Here is a 19,289-nt window from a genome sequence, read left to right on the forward strand (position 1 = left end):
CGTTAATGGGCACTCTGTGTAGGGGTTGTGTGCTGAGTTGGAGCGGGTTTCAGCTCTGGGTCTAAATCGGGAATTGCTTCTAGCGCAGCGGACCCGGGAGTTGCTGATAAGGGGCCAGCAGGGGTCTGCAGAGGAACAGGATTGGCAGGAGGAAGGAGAGCGCGGTGCGCAGGCATGGGCTCATGTGCCTGGGCACCCGAGAGGGGCAGAGCTTTGGGGCATGGAGCCGGGGCATGGCCCCGTACCAGCCAGCAAGTGGTGTGGAGGGCTGTGGGCATGGCAGGGTGTGGCTGATGAGGGATGGGGGGAGCAAGAGGGGATGCAGCTGATGGAGGGGCAAAGCGGGGAATGTGGCTGATGGGGGGCACATGGGTGGGATGTGGCTGATGAGGGGCAGGGAGGATGCAGCTGGTGGAAGGGCATGGGGGTATGTGCCTGATGGAGGAGCACAGCAGAGAGATGTGGCTGATGGAGGGACACGGGAACAATGCAGCTGATGGAGGGGCATGGGAGGATGAAGCTGGTGGAGGGGCATGGCAGGGGAATATGGCTGAGAGGGGCATGGGGGATAATGTGGCTGATGGAGGGGCATGGTGGGCACTGGGTGGGGAAATGTGGCGATGGGATGGAGGGACTGGGAAGGCATGGCATGCTGATGGAGGGGCACAGGAGAGGGTGATGGGGCACAGGAAAATGCAGCTGATGAGGGGCATTGGGGATGTGGCTGATAGAGGGGCTTGGGGGGATGCAGTTGATGGAGGGGGTTGGCAGGGGGATGTGACTGATAGAGGGGCATGGAGGGATGCAGCTGAGGGAGGGGCATGGAGATGTGGCTGATGGAGGTGTAAAGAGGGATGACGTGGCTGATGGATGGGTGACTCTTTTCCTTCCTTTTTCCAGGACAAGGCTCTCCTCGGGACTCTGGCCACGGCAGCAGGCGCAGGGAAGCTGCCCGGCTCCGTCATGGTGCAGGCAGCCTTCACGCAGGACGAGCGGCTCTCCCGGCCCCCGCCGGCGGCCACGCCGGCCATGCTGGACATCAGCGGGCGGTGGGTGCCCCCTGGCAGTGCCACGGGCTCAGCATGCACGGGTGGGAGCCGGCAGACATCACCCACAGACCCCCAGCTCGTGGGGATCACTCTGGAGGGAGGGGATGGCTGTGGGATTTTGGGTGCTTGGCACAGTCTCAGAGGGATGGGACGTGGCGTGTCGGGGCTGTACCAAGCTGGTGCCAACACCACGGTGTCTTGCAGGGCGGCGGTGGGGCCCCCCCAGGCCTTCTACCCCCGTGGGGTGTTCCCATCACCATCCCCACAGCAGCAGCAGCAGCACCTGTGGCAGCAGCAGCAACAGCAACAAGCAGCAGTGGCGGCCTTGAGGCTCCCTGTCACCTCCCGCTTCGCCCCCCCGGCCGCTGGCACCCCCATGGGCACCCTGGGCACCCGCCTGCCCACCCCTGCCGAGGCCGTGCCCCCCTCGCCAGCTGCTCTGGGCGCTCCCTTCATCGAGCTCCGACACAACGTGCAGAAAGGACCTGGGGGTGTCGTGGGATCTCCCTTTGCCCCCCAGGCGCCCCGGCCTCGATTCTTCCTGCCCGGGGAGGAGGGCACCCCCCAGGCCCTGTGCACCCCAGTGATGCCCATGCAGGCGCTGCCATCCCAGAAGGTTCCAGCACCGCTGCCACCCGCGTCCCCACAGGGAGCCGAGATGGGCAACAGCCACCAGCAGCCCCACGCCAAGGTGGCACCTCCACTGCCAGCGCCCACCCTGGAGCTGCAGCAGCACATCCCTCCACGCCCCCTGTCCTCCGGTGCCAGCCTGCGCCCCGAGGGTGCCAAGGATGGCCCCGCTCCAGAGCCTGCGCCCACCCCTGGGAAAAGCCACCTGAGCCTGGAGGGGGCACGGCTGCCCTGCGAGGTGCCCGTGGAGCCTGACCTGGATGACGACTTTGGCTCCCACAAGGACTTGGAAGATGATGATGATTTGGCCAACCTTAGCCTGGATCCAGATGTGGCCAAAGGGGACGATGACCTGGACAACTTGGACAGCCTGGAGACAGCAGACCCCCACCTGGATGACCTGCTGAACGGGGATGAGTTCGACCTGCTGGCCTACACCGACCCCGAGCTGGACACTGGGGACAAGAAGGACATCTTCAACGAGCACCTGCGCCTCGTGGAGTCGGCCAACGAGAAGGCAGAGCGGGAGGCCCAGCTCAAGACAGAACCACCAGCGCCCACCTTGAAGCTCCCTGACACTGGGGACAGCAAAGATGTGACCCCATCTGCGGAGGATCAGGAGGTGCCCAAGGAAGGATTGGTGTCTGGGATGGGCTTGGGACTCTCTGCCTGCCCCACGGGCACTGTGCTGGCCCCTGACCCGACTTTCAAGGCGCAGGGTGCAGAGGCAAAGCCCGGCTCGCTGCCCACTGATGTCAAGCCCAAGCTGGAGGAAGGCTGCCTGAAGACCTCGCCCTGCCAGTTCACCACCGCTGGTCCCCCCATCAAGTCAGAAGCACTGCAGGGCACAGATAAAATCTCTGCCTCGCTGGGGCTGAGTGTCAAACCTGGCCAGACCCTCCTGAGCTCCAGCACCGGCCCCACTCGCCTTGGCATGACTCAGTTCTCCAACAGTGGCCACGCCGGTGTCCCCGTGCTGGAGAAGGACCCCTACACCGGCCCTGGCCGTGGGCTGGCAACTGCCCAGCTGGGTGGCCAGAGCAACCCCTTGCTGGAGAAGTTCGAGCTGGACAGTGGAGCTTTGGGGCTGGGCAGTGCCCGACACTCGCCAGCAGATGACCTGGACAAGATGGAGAGCTCGTTGGTGGCCAGCGAGCTGCCCCTGCTCATCGAGGACCTCCTGGAGCACGAGAAGAAGGAGCTGCAGAAGAAGCAGCAGATGTCAGCCCACCTGCCCCGTGGCACCCCGCACCTCCAAGCCCCGGGGCACCCCATGCTGCACACAGGGGCATCTGGGCAGCCTCCCGAGGGGCAGCCACCCCGTCTGGGCACCCCTCAGACTCCCCTCCAGCTGGGGCTGGTGGCCCGGCCACCTCTGCTGCCACCGCAGCCCCCCCGGCTCAACGCACCCCAGCAGGGCCCGGCTCTGGCCCCCCACATGGGCATGGGCTCTGGGCAGCCCCACGTGCTGTCGTCCCCCCACGGGGTGCAGGTGGCCCTGGGGCAGCCCCAGCAGAGCCAGCAGCAGGTGCTGGTGCAGAAGCCGATGGGCGGGGTGCAGCCCCCCAGCCTGGGCCTGAAGCCCCCCCAGCTCGTCATGCAGCAGCAGTTGGCCAACAGCTTCTTCCCAGACACAGGTAGGGGCTGGGGGGGATTTTTTTGTGGGAGCACGAGGCCCTTTTGGGTGTTGGGGCATAGGGCTGAACGTGCTGTGATCTCTGTCCCAGCAGACCTGGACAAGTTTGCAGCTGAGGACATCATGGACCCCATTGCCAAGGCCAAGATGGTGGCACTGAAGGGCATCAAGAAGGTGATGGCTCAGGGCAGCATTGGGGTGGCCCCAGGCATGAACAGGTAACAGACACGGGGATCTGGGGGGCACAGGGTGGGGCAGACAGGTTGCTTTGGCTCTGGCTCACAGCTCATCTCTGTGTGTGTCCCCCCCAAAGGCAACAGGTTTCCCTGCTGGCCCAGCGGCTCTCGGGGGGCCCGGCTGTCTCTGAGATGCAGAACCACTTACTGGCAGGGACTGGCCAGGTGAGTGGGGTCTACAGGTGTCTCTTGGGGCTGGCAGGCCAGAGCTGTTGGTTTTATATCTCTCTGAGGGGATGGAGTCTGTGGGGAGAGGGCAGAAATCCACAGCATCCAAACACTCCCTTTTCTTGCAGGAGCGGAGTGGCACAGACCCGACCCAGGCTCGCCCCAACCCACCCACCTTTGCACAGGGTGTCATCAGTGAGTACTGACATGGCAGGGCTGGTGTGGGACAGGGCTCACCCTGCCTTGGGGCTGGGGTCTCCAGTGACCTGGGGGTCCCCACTGACCTGGGGGTCCCCACTGACCCAGCGTCTCTGCTTACCCGGGGTCCCCACTGATCTGAGCCCTGTCCCCATCCCACAGACGAGGCTGACCAGCGCCAGTACGAGGAGTGGCTGTTCCACACGCAGCAGCTGCTGCAGATGCAGCTGAAGGTGCTGGAGGAGCAGATCGGGGCGCACCGCAAGTCCCGCAAGGCGCTCTGTGCCAAGCAGCGCACGGCCAAGAAAGCCGGCAGGGAGTTCCCCGAGGCCGATGCTGAGAAGCTGAAGCTGGTGACAGAGCAGCAGAGCAAGATCCAGAAGCAGCTGGACCAGGTAGGACCCTGCGTGTGGGTGGGCACCTTGTCCCTGGTGCAAATGGGATGTTCCCAGTGTTCCCAGTGCCAGCCTCGTTATTCCCAATTTTAACACTGTGCCATCCCCAGTGCAAACTGAGTGATGTCCTCAGAGTCAGTGTGCCATTTCTGGCTCTGCTGCCCTGCTGTCCCCAGCACTGATGCTGTGCCAGTCCTGGTATTAATTCCCTGCTGTTCCTGGAACTGACACTCTGCCATTCCTGGCATTGATGTCCCACTATTCCTGGGGCTAATGCCCTGCTGTTCTGGCACTAATGAACTGCCATTCCCAGCACTAATGCCCCACTGTCTGCAGCCCTGATGCCCCACTGTCCCCAGCATTTATCCTGTGCCATTCCTAGTGCTGATGCCCCACTGTCCCCAGCATTTATCCTGTGCCATTCCTAGTGCTGATGCCCCACTGTCCCCAGCATTTATCCTGTGCCATTCCTAGTGCTGATGCCTCACTATCCCTGGCAGTAAAGCTGTGCCATTTGTGGTGGTGGTCGTGGTGTGCCATTTCTAGCACTGTTTTTGTGCCATTCCTGATGCTATTGCTCCCCTATCCTGGGCATTAAATCTGTGCCATTCCTGCTGCTGATGCCCCACCATCCCCAGTGCTAAGGCTGTGTTGTTTGCCTGCCCTTGGCACTAATTCCATGCCATTCCTGGCACTGACACCCTGCCATTCCTGACACTGACACCCTGCCATCCCCACCAGGTGCGAAAGCAGCAGAAGGAGCACACCAACCTCATGGCTGAATACCGCAACAAGCAGCAGCAGCACCAGCACCAGGCCTCAGCAGTGATGGCCCTGAGCCCCTCGCAGAGCCCTCGCCTCATGTCCAAGCTCCCAGGACAGCTCCTGTCAGCCCACGGCGTGCAGCAGCCCGGGGGAGCCCTGGTGGGAGCACAGGGCCTGGGGCAGCAGCCAGGGCAGCCTGGGGGGCTGCGCCTGCCCCAGGGCGGCGTGTCCATGGCCGTGCAGCAGGGTCTGTCCTTCATGGGGCAGCAGCCTGTAGGGAATGCCCCCGGACCTGGATCCTCTGGCGCGTTTTTCAGCGGGAACCCGGCGCTGCGCGGGCTGGCGGCTGACAGCCGGCTGATGCAGGAGCGGCAGCTGCAGAGGATGCAGCTGGCACAGAAGCTGCAGCAGCAGAACATGCTGGGCCAGGTGTCGCTGCAGCAGCAGGCAGGTGTGATGGGACAGACGTCAATGCAACAGCCGGGTGTGATGGGACAGGTGTCGCTGCAGCAGCCGGGTGTGATGGGACAGGCGGCCATGCAGCAGCAGGGCGTGATGGGACAAGCATCAATGCAGCAGCCGGGTGTGATGGGACAGGCAGCCATGCAGCAATCAGGTGTGATGGGACAGGCAGCCATGCAGCAATCAGGTGTGATGGGACAGACGTCGCTGCAGCCATCAGGTGTCATGGCACAAGCGTCGATGCAGCAGCAGGGCGTGATGGGTCAAAGCTCCATGCAGCAGCCAGGTGTGATGGGACAGGCATCGCTGCAGCAGCCAGGTGTGATGGCACAGGCGTCCATGCAGCAGCCCGGCGTGATGGGACAGACATCGATGCAGCAACAGGGTGTGATGGGTCAGGCGTCCATGCAACAGCCAGGTTTGATAGGACAGGGCTCGATGCAGCCACAGAGCATCATGGCACAGACGTCCATGCAGCAATCAGGTGTGATGGGACAAACTTCAATGCAACAGGCAGGTGTGCTGGCCCAGACATCGCTGCAGCAGCCAGGCATGATGGGCCAGGCATCCATGCAGCAGCCAGGTGTGCTGGGCCAGGCCCCAGTGCAGCCAACAGCCGTGCCGGGCCAGCCTGGCCTGCTGGGCCAGCAGCAGCAGCAGCCCCCAGCCCCACAGCCCGGCGCAGGGGCTCAGCCCATGGTGCCGAAGCAGCCGGGGCTGTTGGGCAGCCAGCAGAGCCTCCTGGTGCAGCAGCTCTCACCCCAGCAGCAGCCAGGCGTGCTGGGCCACGGGCCAGGGCTGCAGCACCAGCCTGGCGTGCTGGGCCACCCCCCAGCCCAGCGCCAGGTCGTCCTGGCCCCCCACCAGCAGCGGGTGCTGGGCTCGCCCCAGCTGGCGCCGCAGACTCCGGGGATGCTGAGCCACCGGCTCGTGCTATCCCAGCAGCTGGGGCAGTCTCGGGCACTGCTGGCTCCACAGCAGCAGCAGCAGCAGAACTCAGCAGCGGCTGCCCAGCCAGCTCTCCTGGGGCTGGGCCAGGGGCAGCCCTCCTCCATGCAGCACTTTCCGCAGCACGGGGCGGGGGGCCAGGCCCCCTCTGTGCTGCACCTGAGTCAGGGAATGCAGCCGGCCCCGGCGGTCCTGGCTGCCAAGGAGCAGCCCGCGGGCATGGACGGCAGCGCCCTGCACGCTGAGGGCGGGGAGAGCGGGGGGCAGCTGCACGGGGAGCAGCAGGGAGCCCTGAACCCCCCGGGGCTGGGGGAGCCCCAGGCCCCCAAGCACCAGGCTGAGCTAGGGCAGGGCCAGCAGCTCCTCTTGAGCTCCCCACAGCCGGGTGTTATGCGGGCAGCCCCCGGGCAGCCAGGGGCCCTGCTGGCCCCATCGCTGCAGAGCCCTGGGGCCGTGCACCCCGAGCTGTCCCAGCAGCACGGGGACACGGCTGGGGTGGCAGAACAAGCCCTGGGCTGTGGGACAGGCCCAGCACAGGCCATGGTGCCGGCACCGCGGCCCCCAGAGCAGCCAGGCAAGGGGGTGGCAGGGGCCCTGCCAGGGCAGCCACAGCCCCCGCGGCTCCAGAGCCCCGTTCAGCACAAAGTAGGGCCAGCGTCGGGCACTGCCACTCTCCCCCCAGGTCTCCTGGGGCAGGTGCCAGGGCCGGTGATGGGGCAGATCCGGGCGCAGCTCCAGGGTGTCCTGGCCAAGAACCCGCAGCTGCGGCACCTGACGCCGCAGCAGCAGCAGCAGCTCCAGGCCCTCCTGGTGCAGCGGCACCAGCAGAGCCTGCTGCAGCAGAACCAGGCGCTACGGACCCCCGGCCCCTTCCCCGGGCAGGCCCCGGATTACAGCTTGCAGGCTACCCGCCAGCCCCCTCGTCCCATGGGGTCCCTTTTCCAGCCCCGGGCAGATGCCCCAGCGGAGGCACAGAGCGGCTCTGCCAGCGAGGCGGGGCGGGCACTGCCAGGGCAGCCTCCCCAGCAGCCCCTGGCTGAGCTGGTTCAGGCAGCTCTGGCTGCCCGTGGCCCCCAGCCCGGCCTCATCCGCCTCCCCACGCCACCAGCCCCCTCACCCCTGGGCTGTGCCCCCCAGCACCTGGCCAGCCCCGAGCAGAGCCCCCAAGAGCCAAAGAAGACATCACCGGGGGTCCCGGCCTTGGCCCCCAGCCCTGCAGCACCCACGGAGCCAGGGCTGGCTCCCACGCCAAGCGGGGCCCTCCCTGACCCAGCACACGGCCCCTGGGATGCCGAGGCACCTGGGGCGGACCCAGCTGACCCTGCTGAGACCCGCATCAACGGGGCTGTGCCAGAGGGGGCTCCTGCGGCAGGTGAAGCCCCCCAGGTGTTGGTGAAGCAGGAGCCCAAGGAAGAGGCGGCGGCAGTGGCACAGTGTGAGGTGGATGGAGATGAGACAGCAAAACCAGAGGCCAATGGGGACCCTGGGGACAGCCAAGCCAACAGCCTGCTGGCCCAGGGTGGGCGCTCCGAGGCTGGGCACCTGCTGCTGCAGAAGCTGCTGCGCGCCAAGAACGTGCAGCTCTCAGCTCAGAGCCCAGGCGAGCTCAACGGGCACATGGAGAACCGGAGCGCTGGGACAGAAGCACGGCCACAGTCGCTGCTGCTGGGCCGGGAGGTGAGCAGCAGAGGCTGGGCTGGGGGTGAGGTGGGTGAGGGGCTGCGCTGGCACTGCTCATGCCCCATTTTTCCTCCTCAGGACCCCTCCATTGCCAGGAAGCCAGCGCCCACCAAGCCGAAGCGGGTGCAGAAAGGCAACGAGCGGATGCCGGCGTCCCGCAAGAAGCTGCGCAAGGATGAGGGGCTGCGTCCTGGCGAGGCCCTCATGAAGCAGCTGAAGCAGGTACGGCCGTGTGTGACAGTGTTTGCAGGGGGTCTTGGACTGGGGAAGAGATGAGGATCTGGCTCCACGTTTTAGAAGGCTTGATGTATTATTTTGTGATATATATTACATTAAAACAATACCAAAAGAATAGAAGGTTTCATCAGAAGGCTAGCTAAGAATAGAATAGCAAAGAATGACAACAAAAGTTTGTGGCTCGGGCTCTGTGTCTGAGCCAGCTGGGCTGTGATTGGCCATTAATCACAAACATTTAACATGGACTAATCACAGATCCACCTGTTGCATTCTCCAGCAGCAGATAATCAACGTTTACATTTTGTCCTTGAGGCCTCTCTGCTTCTCAGGAGGAAAATTCCTAAGGAAACGATTTTTCATGAAAGATGTCTGTGACAGCTGTGGGCCAGGGTGTGGCAGGGGGCTTCCTTTGCCCTTGTCCCCTCCACTCACAGCTCTGTCCCCAGGAGCTGTCGCTGCTGCCCCTGACCGAGCCGACCATCATGGCCAACTTCAGCCTCTTCGCGCCCTTCGGCAGCAGCCCCATCAACGGGAAGAGCCAGCTGAGGGGCGCCTTCGGCAGCGCTGTGCTGGACAGCGTCCCTGACTACTACTCCCAGCTGCTCACCAAGGTGAGAGGGGGGTTGTCCCCCTTTTCTGGGGGTCCTGGACCATCCTGCTGTTCTCACCCCACCGTCTCCCCCCAGAACAACCTCAGCAACCCACCCACGCCACCCTCCTCGCTGCCCCCCACACCCCCTCCCTCCGTGCAGCAGAAGATGGTGAACGGTGTCACGGCCCCTGAAGAGCTGGGGGAGCAGCCCAAGGATGCCGACCCAGCCCGTGAGCCCCACGGCCAGAAAGGTGAGCCTGGCTGGCACAGGGGTGGCACGGAATCCGTGCTGCTGCCACCTGTCACTCCCCCTGGTGACACCCATGTCTTCTCTGCAGATGCACCAGCTGTGGAGGTGAAGAGCCTGGACCTGCTGGCAGCACTGCCCACCCCTCCACACAACCAGACCGAGGATGTCAGGTGAGAGACCCCACCACAAGTGCCATCAGCCCCTCCATGGGTGACACCAGGCCCTGTGGCCCCTGACACCTCCCTCCCCACAGGATGGAGAGCGACGACGAGAGCGACTCCCCCGACAGCATCGTCCCTGCTTCATCCCCCGAGAGTGTCCTGGGCGAGGAGCTGCTCCGCTTCCCCCTGCTCAGCGAGGCCAAGCCAGAGCTGGAGGAGCGTGTGCTGTCCCCCATCATCCCCATCATCCCCCGGGCCAGCATCCCAGGTGGGGTGGGCTGCAGGGGTGTGTGGATCAGGGCAGGAGGGGTCTGTGGTCTGTATGGACTGGGCAGGAGGGAGTTTGTGGGATGTGCAGCACAAGGAGGGAGTTTGGAGAAGGGATATGGATGGGGTAGGACAGAGTTCCTGGTCTACGGGGGATTAAGGGAGCTAGGGGAAGGGTCTTTGGGAAGTGTGGGATGTGAGGGAAAAGGATTTTCAGGGTGGTGGATTCCCTGCAGGGATCTGGGGCAGCTGGGTGGGCTCATGGGTGGCTGTTGGTCTGCACAGTTCTGACCCTGGCTCTGCTCCCCATGGCTCTGACCCCCCTCTCCCCACACCAGTGTTCCCCGACACAAAACCCTACGAGGTCGCAGAGCCCTTTGGGGCTCCTCCAGGCAAGGTGGGGGCAGCAGGCCCTGGAGCCCCATGGGAGAAGGGCAAGAGCAGCGAGGTGTCCGTCATGCTGACGGTGTCTGCAGCGGCTGCCAAGGTGAGTGAGGGGATTGGGGGATTCACAGACCTTTGGGGTCCCAGCAGTGACCTAACACAGTGACACCTGTGTCACCCCGGACCCATCCCGCCTTCCTCTCACCTAGAACCTCAATGGGGTGATGGTGGCCATGGCTGAGCTGCTGAGCATGAAGATCCCCAGCTCCTACGAGGTGCTGTTCCCCGACGGCCCTGTGCGAGCAGCTGTGGTGGAGGCCAAGAAGGTGGAGACTGATATGGCCGGTGAGTGTTCCCCTTGTCTCCATGGCCCCCCGTGTCCCCGGGCTGGGACCCCCATGATGGGCAGTCCATCCCTCTCGCAGGAATGCTCGGAGGGAAGGAGAAGGCTCTGGCTGGGAAGGTGCCGGACAGCAGCTCGGAGTGGCTGAAGCAGTTTGATGCAGTGCTGCCAGGGTACAGCCTCAAGGGCGAGCTGGACCTCCTGACGCTGCTCAGACAGGTCAGTGGCGTGCAGGGGTCCCCGCAGAGCTGGGAGAGGGGTTTTGGGGTACCCATGGGCTGTGGCAGGCTACAGGAGCAGGGACTCTTTGGTAGAGGTGCATGGTGGTCCCTGTAGGTCACTCCATGATTGCAGGGAGTTTCCTGGGGGGCCAGGTGGCCATGGGCTGGTGCTGGGTGTCCCAGGAAGGAGTCCGGGAGGTCCTTGCAGGACTGGGGGCATGTGGGACACTGTGGGGTCTGGGACCCCTCCCTGCAATGTTCAGAGACGTTGGGGGTCTCCATCCCTGCAATGCTCAGGGAGGTTGGGGGTCTCCATCCCTACAATGTTCAGGGAGGTTGAGGGTCTCCATCCTTGCAATGTTCAGGGAGGTTGGGGGTCTCCATCCCTGCAATGTTCAGGGAGGTTGGGGGTCTCCATCCCTGCAATGTTCAGGGAGGTTGGGGGTCTCCATGCCTGCAATGTTCAGGGAGGTTGGGGGTCTCCATCCCTGCAATGTTCAGGGAGGTTGGGGGTCTCCATGCCTACAATGTTCAGGGAGGTTGGGGGTCTCCATCTTTGCAATGTTCAGGGAGGTTGGGGGTCTCCATCCTTGCAATGCTCAGGGAGGTTGGGGGTCTCCATGCCTACAATGTTCAGAGAGGTTGAGGGTCTCCATGCCTACAATGCTCAGGGAGGTTGGGGGTCTCCATCCCTGCAATGTTCAGGGAGGTTGGGGGTCTCCATGCCTACAATGTTCAGGGAGGTTGGGGGTCTCCATCCCTAAAATGCTCAGGGAGGTTGGGGGTCTCCATCCCTGCAATGTTCAGGGAGGTTGGGGGTCTCCATGCCTACAATGTTCAGGGAGGTTGGGGGTCTCCATGCCTGCAACTCTCTGACCTATGCCCCCCTCCCCACACCACAGGAGAGCCCTGCTCCTGAGAAGACCCTTCACCACTGCTACGTCAACAACGTCTCCAACCTGGACGTGCGGCAGCTCTCTGTCCTGCCCCAGGAACCCTCGCCCCCGCTGTCCCCCTCCGTCCCCTCCCCATCCAGCCCCGCTGAGCCCACCAGGGTCCCCGACCCCGAGGCGTCCCACGAGGCAGCCCCAGCCCCGTTGTCACCACTGCCAGCGGCCCCCTCGCCAGCCCCCCAGGAGGAAGGAGCCACGGCCGTCCACTCCCCTCCCCGTTTCAAGCCGCGCTCGCGGCCTCTGGAGGACGGGGACGAGGCGAGGCCGCGGCTGAAGAAGTGGAAGGGGGTGCGCTGGAAACGGCTGCGCTTCCTCGTCACCATTCAGAAAGGGGGAGCCAAGCGCGACGGGGACAAGGAGATCGCCGAGTTCATCGACAAGCTGGGCACCACGCTGCGCCCCGAGAAGGTGCCGCAGGACATGCGCAAGTGCTGCTTCTGTCACGAGGAGGGCGACGGCGCCACGGACGGGCCGGCCCGCCTGCTCAACCTTGACCTCGACCTCTGGGTCCACCTGAACTGCGCCCTGTGGTCCACGGAGGTGTACGAGACTCAGGGAGGGGCCCTGATCAACGTGGAGGTGGCTCTGCACCGCGGGCTGCTCACCAAGTGCTCCCTGTGCCAGAAAACCGGCGCCACCAACAGCTGCAACCGCATCCGCTGCCCCAGCGTGTACCACTTCGCCTGCGCCATCCGCGCCAAGTGCATGTTCTTCAAGGACAAGACCATGCTGTGCCCCCTGCACAAGCTGAAGGGGCCCTGCGAGCAGGAGCTCAGCAGCTTCACCGTGTTCCGCCGCGTCTACATCGAGCGGGACGAGGTGAAGCAGATCGCCAGCATCATCCAGCGCGGCGAGCGGCTCCACATGTTCCGCGTGGGCGGCTTGGTCTTCCACGCCATCGGGCAGCTGCTGCCCCACCAGATGGCCGATTTCCACAGCGTCACAGCGCTCTACCCCGTGGGCTACGAGGCCACGCGCATCTACTGGAGCCTGCGGACCAACAACCGCCGCTGCTGCTACCGCTGCACCATCTGCGAGAACAACGGGCGCCCCGAGTTCGTTGTGCAGGTCATCGAGCAGGGCTTGGAGGATCTTGTCTTCTCTGACTCCTCGCCACAAGGTAAGGAGTTGGGATGTGCCGGTGTCCGACCTTTGTGCCAGTGGCTGAGCCACACCAGAGGGTGGGGTGGTGGGAAATGGCTTGAGGTGCCCATATTCAACCTGTGGCACTCTGTGCTATGCTCTGGTGACAACGTGGTGATTGGTTACTCGATGATCTTGGAGATCTTTCCCAGCCTCATTAATTTTGTGGTTCTCCCTTCCCTGAGTGCTTTGCTCTGGTGACAATGTGGTGATTGGTCACTTGGACTCAATGATTTGGAGATCTTTTCCAGCTTAATTAATTCTGTGGTTCTCCATTCCCTGAGTGCTCTGCTCTGGTGATGAGGTGGTGATTGGTCACTTGGACTCGATGATCTTGGAGATCTTTCCCAGCCTCATTAATTTTGTGGTTCTCCCTTCCCTGAGTGCTTTGCTGTGGTGGTGATTCGTCACTTGGACTCAATGATCTTGGAGATCTTTTCCAGCCTCATTAATTTTGTGGTTCTCCCTTCCCTGAGTGCTTTGCTCTGGTGGTGATTGGTCAGTTGGACTCAATGATCTTGGAGGTCTTTTCCAGCCTCATTAATTTTGTGGTTCTCCCTTCCCTGAGTGCTTTGCTCTGGTGGTGATTGGTCACTTGGACTCAATGATCTTGGAGATCTTTTCCAGCCTCATTAATTTTGTGGTTCTCCCTTCCCTGAGTGCTTTGCTCTGGTGGTGATTGGTCACTTGGACTCAATGATCTTGGAGATCTTTTCCAGCCTCATTAATTCTGTGGCTCTCCCTTCCCTTGGCAGCTGTGTGGAACCGGATCATCGAGCCAGTGGCGATGATGAGGAAGGAGGCCGACATGCTGCGACTCTTCCCCGAGTACCTGAAGGGCGAGGAGCTCTTCGGCCTCACGGTGCACGCGGTGCTGCGCATCGCCGAGTCGGTGGGTCCCGGGGTGGGCATGGAGCTCTCCCCTCCACACTGGGGGTCCATCCTGCTGCTGCCTCTTGACCCCCTCTCCATCTCCCCCTCTGCAGCTGCCGGGTGTGGAGAGCTGCCAGAATTACCTGTTCCGCTATGGGCGCCATCCTCTGATGGAGCTGCCCTTGATGATCAATCCCACTGGCTGTGCCCGCTCCGAGCCCAAGATCCTCACCCACTACAAGCGGTAAGTGAGGCTGGGAACCACCAGGAGAACTGGGATCCACCAACAGAGCTGGGATCTCTCATCTCTAACCCTTCTCATCCCCCTCTCCTCAAAGGCCCCACACCCTGAACAGCACAAGCATGTCCAAGGCCTACCAGAGCACGTTCACGGGCGAGACCAACACGCCCTACAGCAAACAGTTTGTGCACTCCAAGTCCTCCCAGTACCGGCGCCTGAAGACGGAGTGGAAGAACAACGTGTACCTGGCACGGTCCCGCATCCAGGGGCTGGGGCTCTACGCGGCCAAGGACATCGAGAAGCACACGATGGTCATCGAGTACATCGGCACCATCATCCGCAACGAGGTGGCCAACAGGCGGGAGAAGATCTATGAGGAGCAGGTGGGGCTCTGCTGGGGGTGCTGGGGGCTTGGGCGAGATGTGGAGGGACTTGGGTGGGACATTGTGGGCTCTGGTGGAACATGGAGAAGGACATGGGAGGAGTCAGATGGGATGTTTGGGCTCAGGTGGGATGAGAGTGGGAAATTGTGGTCTCTGGTAGAACATGGAGGGGCTCTGAGAAGGACATGGAGGAGTCGATGGAGTTAGCTCAGTGGGATAGAGAGGACTGGTGGACTTGTGAGGCTCTGGTGGAACATAGTAGAAGGACATGGGAGGAGTCAGATGGAATGTTGGGGGCTTGTGTGGGATGAGAGTGGACTTGGGTGGGACATTGTAGGCTCTGGTGGAACATGGAGGGGCTCTGAGAAGGACATGGGAGGAGTTGTGGTGGTGGGGGCTCATGGGGGGATGGGGGTTGGGCAGGGGGAGTGGGTGGGATGTTGAAGGGACATGGTGGGGATGGAGGGATGTGGGGGGATGTGGTGGAACATGGAGGGACGCTGAGGACATGGGAGGAGTCAGATGGGATTTGAGAGGACTTGAGTGAGACGTTGTGGGCTCTGTGGAAATGGAGGGCTCTGAGAATGACATGGAGGAGTTAGATGGTTGGGCAGGGGATGGGGAGGGTGGTGTTGAAGGACTGGTGGGATGGATTGTGGACTGGAGGAGTAGGACTGGAGATCGATGGATGAGGGGACTTGTGGACATGTGGGCTCTGGTGGAACATGGAGAAGGACATGGGAGGAGTCAGATGGGATGAGATTGGTGGGACTTGTGGCTCTGGGACATGGAGGATAGAGGGGATGGGTCGGGATAACTTGGGTGGGATGTTGTGAGCTCTGGTGGAACATGGAGGGACTGAGAAGGACATGGGAGGAGTCAGATGGGATGTGAGAGGACTTAGGTGAGATGTGGGCTCTGGTGGAACATGAAGAAGGGCATGGGAGGAGTCAGATGGGATGTTGGGGACTTGTGTGGGATGTGAGTGAATTTGGGGGCGATGTTGAAGGCTCTGGCAGGACATGTGGGGACTCAGGCCGTGGAGGGACTTGAGAGGGTTATCAAGGGTTCTGGTAGGGTCTGAGGTGAGATTTTGGGAGCTCTGGTAGGACATGAAGCCACTCGGGGGGGGTGTGGAGAACTCATATGGAATTTGAGGGTCTCCAGTGGAACATGGGATGGTGGAAATCAACTCAGGTGGGATGTGGGGACCTCAGTGCACCCCTGAACCCCCTCTTCTCCTCCACGGCAGAACCGCGGCATTTACATGTTCCGCATCAACAACGAGCACGTCATTGACGCCACGCTGACGGGGGGCCCGGCCAGGTGAGCACAGGGGGGGCTTTGGGGTGCTGGGATACCCCCAGAGGGAGCCACGACGTCCGTCTGTCCTGCCCCTGGCTCCGTGCTGACCATGATCATCCCCCAGGTACATCAACCACTCGTGTGCCCCGAACTGCGTGGCCGAAGTCGTGACCTTCGACAAGGAGGACAAGATCATCATCATCTCCAGCCGGCGCATCCCCAAGGGGGAGGAGGTCAGTGAGGGGCTCAGGGGGTCCTGGGGGACTCTGATGGTGTTCACAGGGGTGCTCGGATGAGGGAAGAGACGAGGATCTGACTCCATGTTTCAGAAGGCTTGATTTTTATTATTTATTATTTTATCATATATATTACATTAGAACTATACTGAAAGAATAGTATATTATTTTATCATATATATTACATTAGAACTATACTAAAAGATTTATTCTTTTATTTTTATCATATATATTACATTAAAACTATATTAAAAGAATAGAAGGAAGAGTTTGATCAGAAGGCTGGCTAAGAATAGAATAGCAAAGAGTGATAACAAAGGTTTGTGGCTCGGCTGTCTGTCCGAGCCAGCTCACTGTGATTGGCCATTAATTAAAAACAACCAACATGGGCCAATCACAGATCCACCTGTTGCATTCCACAGCAGCAGATAATCAATGTTTACAGAATCACAGAATTTCTAGGTTGGAAGAGACCTTTAAGATCATCGAGTCCAACCCATGTTCTAACACCTCAACTAGATCATGGCACCAAGGGCCACATCCAGTCTTTTTTTAAACACATCGAGGGATGGTGACTCCACCACCTCCCTGGGTAGATGATTCCAGTATTTCATCACTCTTTCTGTGAAAAACTTCCTCCTTAATTCTAGCCTGTATCTCCCTTGGTGCAGCTTGAGACTGTGTCCTCTTGTTCTGTCTGTTGTTTACATATTGTTCCTGAGGCTTCTCAGGAGAAAAAAATCTTAAAGAAAAGATTTTTTCATAAAAGATATCTGCCTCAGGGGACCCAGGGAGGGGGGCTGGACGTGGCAGGGCTGAGCTCTGTGCTTTGGCTGACTCCCCTCTCCCTCCCAGCTCACCTACGACTACCAGTTCGACTTCGAGGACGATCAGCACAAGATCCCCTGCCACTGTGGAGCTTGGAATTGCAGGAAGTGGATGAACTAACTGGGAAAAAAGGGGGCTGGGGGCTGCCACCCCCGCCTCAGAGACCTGGCCGAGCCCCCCAGGGCTGCAGGAGGTGCCAGGGGCGGCCGGGCACGGAGGGAGAGCGGCGGCTGCAGCGCTGCCGGCCCTGCCCGAGCGGGACGGACGGACAGACAGATGAACTGGCAACTCAGGGTTTTCTTTGCTTCGTCCTGCGAGGAGGAAAAAAAAGGAGTGGGGGGGCTCAGAAACGCCCCCTTCACCACCACCCCCTGCCTGCCTCCCTCATGGGAGAGCCGCGGATGGGGAAACAGCGCCGGGCCCAGCGTGGCCGGAGCGATTGTGCGGAGCCGGTCTGGATATAACGATTATTTTATTTTATTTTATTTTATTTTTTTGATTTTTCTTTTTTTTGTTTTTGTCCTTTTTTTTTTTTTTTAGAAACTAATAATATTTGCTCGCTAATTACCAAGGTAACACAGACTCCTTGAGCTCGACAATCCGGGCTCTGCCCTGCCCAGCGTGGTGGCGGCCAGAGCTCGCTCTCGGTTCCTTTTTGATCTCTTTTTTTTTGTTTTGTTTTGTTTTGTTTTTGTTTGTGCGTGTGGACGAGAACCCCGGAGCGGCGGCGGGATGCAGCCAAGACCCCGACAGACACAAGGAGCTTCTGCACCCAAACCTACCTCATTTTAAGTGTTAGATTTGTTTCTTTTTATTTGTTGTTGTTTTTAAATGTGAGCCCCCTCCCCTCCATCCCAACCTGCCTCCCAAAGTTTTGGGGGGGGGGGTGTCTTTCCCTCTCCCTCAGTGATTGTGGCTTCCTCGTGTCCCCCTCCTCCAGGACACCTTGAAGGGGGGACATGGGGACACCCCCTCCTTGTCCCCCCCCCTTAAGGAGGTCCCAGCCGTGTGACGTGCCAAGGTGTGAGGTGGGGATGGGGGAGAGGGTGAGGGGGGGGTCAAACCCACTCCCCCAGCTCTGGTGGGGGGGCTGGAGGGGCTGGGTGGGGACCCCTCCTCCCCACACGTGGCTGGGAGGGGTTGGATGGAGCCCCCCCCCCCCCTTGCTCACCCTTGGCCCTCCCAGCTGGGGCTGCACTGGGGAGGGGGGGGAAGGTTATTTATCTATTTATACCTTATATTGTATATACTAGACGGGGCTGGGAGGGGGGGGCTCTTTGTGCTCTGCTGGGCTGAGATTTGGGGTGCAGGGGCAAAAAAAAAAAAAAATTTAAAAAAGGTGTGGGGAGGGTTTTTTTTAAAACCCAAATCTCCGAGGTGTGAGGGTGGGGATGGATGGGGGGGGTCTCTCTCTGGAACCTCCTGCCAGGCAGGGGAGAGTGAAGCAGCGAGTGGGCATTAACACCCCCGACCCCCCCCCCTCAACCCCACCCACCACCCCGGGGGTCTCTGCCCGCCCCCTCCCCACTCCCGGGGGGCGCCGGGATCTCTTAACGCACAAACACGGCGCGGGGAAGGAAGGGGAGGGACCCCCCTGCTCCTCCTGCAAAATGGGGAGGGGGCGTCGGGTCTGATGATGGGGGTGGTGCCCCCCTCTCACCCCCCCACCCCCCCCCCCCACCCCCGGTGCAGTGTTGGGGGGGGGCCGGGGCCCGATTTTGAAAAGCTGCTTCCGCAAACTCGTCAAAGCTGCAAAAAAAAAAAAAAAAAAAATCAAAAAAAAAAAAAATCTGAAACAAAAAAAGTTTAAGGTAAAAATCTTTAAAAAAAAGAAAATTTTAAAAAAGTAAAAAAAAAAAAAATACCAGAGGAAAAGCGCGAGTGGGGGGGGATGAGAAAGTTTTAACAGAAAATATACGAGAAATTTAACTTTCAGAGCTGTACATAGGCCGGGGCGTGTAGAAATCCCGTTTTTACCAATACCGGAACCACTGGATGTTATTTTAAATAAAGCGCGTGAGAAGCCGAGGCCGCCTCATCCCTCGGGGGGGTCTGGGAGGGGACAGTGGTGACACCGGGGTCCATCGAGGGGACAGTGGTGACACCGGGGTCCATCGAGGGCAGCTCGGTCCTGCTCGGTCCTTGCTGTCCCCACGTGTCCCCCCAGCCGAGGTGTCTGTCCCAAAATCGGTGGCCCTGCCCTGGCTCACCCCGAGCTGTGTCCCCACCCTTGGGACCCTCGTGTGTGTCCCCCTCCCCCAGCCCCGGGGACCCCATGTCCGTGTGTCCCATCCCTTCCATGTCCGTGTGTCCCCACCCTCGGGGACCCCATGTCCGTGTGTCCGCACCCTCGGGGACCCCATGTCCGTGTGTCCCCACCCTCGGGGACCCCATGTCCGTGTGTCCCACCCCTTCCATGTCCGTGTGTCCCGGATACCCTATGTCTGTGTGTCCCACCGCCCTCCTGTCCCCGGGGACCCCATGTCCGTGTGTCCGCACCCTTAGGGACCCCATGTCCGTGTGTCCCCACCCTCGGGGACCCATGTCCGTGTGTCCCGGATCCCCCTATGTCTGTGTGTCCCACCGCCCTCCTGTCCCAGGGACCCCATGTCCGTGTGTCCGCACCCTCGGGGACCCCATGTCCGTGTGTCCCACCGCCCCGGGCCATCCCCGGTGTGTCCCGCCGTGTCCCCGAACCCCCGGGG

General features: G+C 61.2%; 1 protein-coding gene across 1 annotated transcript in view; it reads left to right on the plus strand.

Moving 5' to 3' along the window:
- The window catches only part of KMT2D (lysine methyltransferase 2D), a 33,714-nt gene extending 15,912 nt beyond the window's left edge, over nucleotides 1-17,802 (plus strand). Inside the window, exons 33-54 of the mRNA XM_064734651.1 lie at nucleotides 901-1,049; nucleotides 1,254-3,316; nucleotides 3,410-3,533; nucleotides 3,629-3,716; nucleotides 3,848-3,914; nucleotides 4,080-4,312; nucleotides 5,054-8,164; nucleotides 8,246-8,389; nucleotides 8,851-9,015; nucleotides 9,091-9,247; nucleotides 9,335-9,416; nucleotides 9,500-9,675; nucleotides 10,013-10,161; nucleotides 10,268-10,403; nucleotides 10,484-10,620; nucleotides 11,525-12,695; nucleotides 13,474-13,610; nucleotides 13,705-13,835; nucleotides 13,930-14,215; nucleotides 15,468-15,541; nucleotides 15,645-15,753; nucleotides 16,612-17,802. Coding sequence (XP_064590721.1) covers nucleotides 901-1,049; nucleotides 1,254-3,316; nucleotides 3,410-3,533; nucleotides 3,629-3,716; nucleotides 3,848-3,914; nucleotides 4,080-4,312; nucleotides 5,054-8,164; nucleotides 8,246-8,389; nucleotides 8,851-9,015; nucleotides 9,091-9,247; nucleotides 9,335-9,416; nucleotides 9,500-9,675; nucleotides 10,013-10,161; nucleotides 10,268-10,403; nucleotides 10,484-10,620; nucleotides 11,525-12,695; nucleotides 13,474-13,610; nucleotides 13,705-13,835; nucleotides 13,930-14,215; nucleotides 15,468-15,541; nucleotides 15,645-15,753; nucleotides 16,612-16,704 — 8,982 coding nt within the window. The 3' untranslated portion in view covers nucleotides 16,705-17,802. The remainder of the gene's footprint in view (nucleotides 1-900; nucleotides 1,050-1,253; nucleotides 3,317-3,409; nucleotides 3,534-3,628; nucleotides 3,717-3,847; nucleotides 3,915-4,079; nucleotides 4,313-5,053; nucleotides 8,165-8,245; nucleotides 8,390-8,850; nucleotides 9,016-9,090; nucleotides 9,248-9,334; nucleotides 9,417-9,499; nucleotides 9,676-10,012; nucleotides 10,162-10,267; nucleotides 10,404-10,483; nucleotides 10,621-11,524; nucleotides 12,696-13,473; nucleotides 13,611-13,704; nucleotides 13,836-13,929; nucleotides 14,216-15,467; nucleotides 15,542-15,644; nucleotides 15,754-16,611) is intronic.
- The last annotated feature ends 1,487 nt before the right edge of the window (nucleotides 17,803-19,289 follow it).

This window comes from Zonotrichia leucophrys, chromosome 29 (assembly GCF_028769735.1).
Source record: "Zonotrichia leucophrys gambelii isolate GWCS_2022_RI chromosome 29, RI_Zleu_2.0, whole genome shotgun sequence".
NCBI lineage: Eukaryota > Metazoa > Chordata > Aves > Passeriformes > Passerellidae > Zonotrichia > Zonotrichia leucophrys.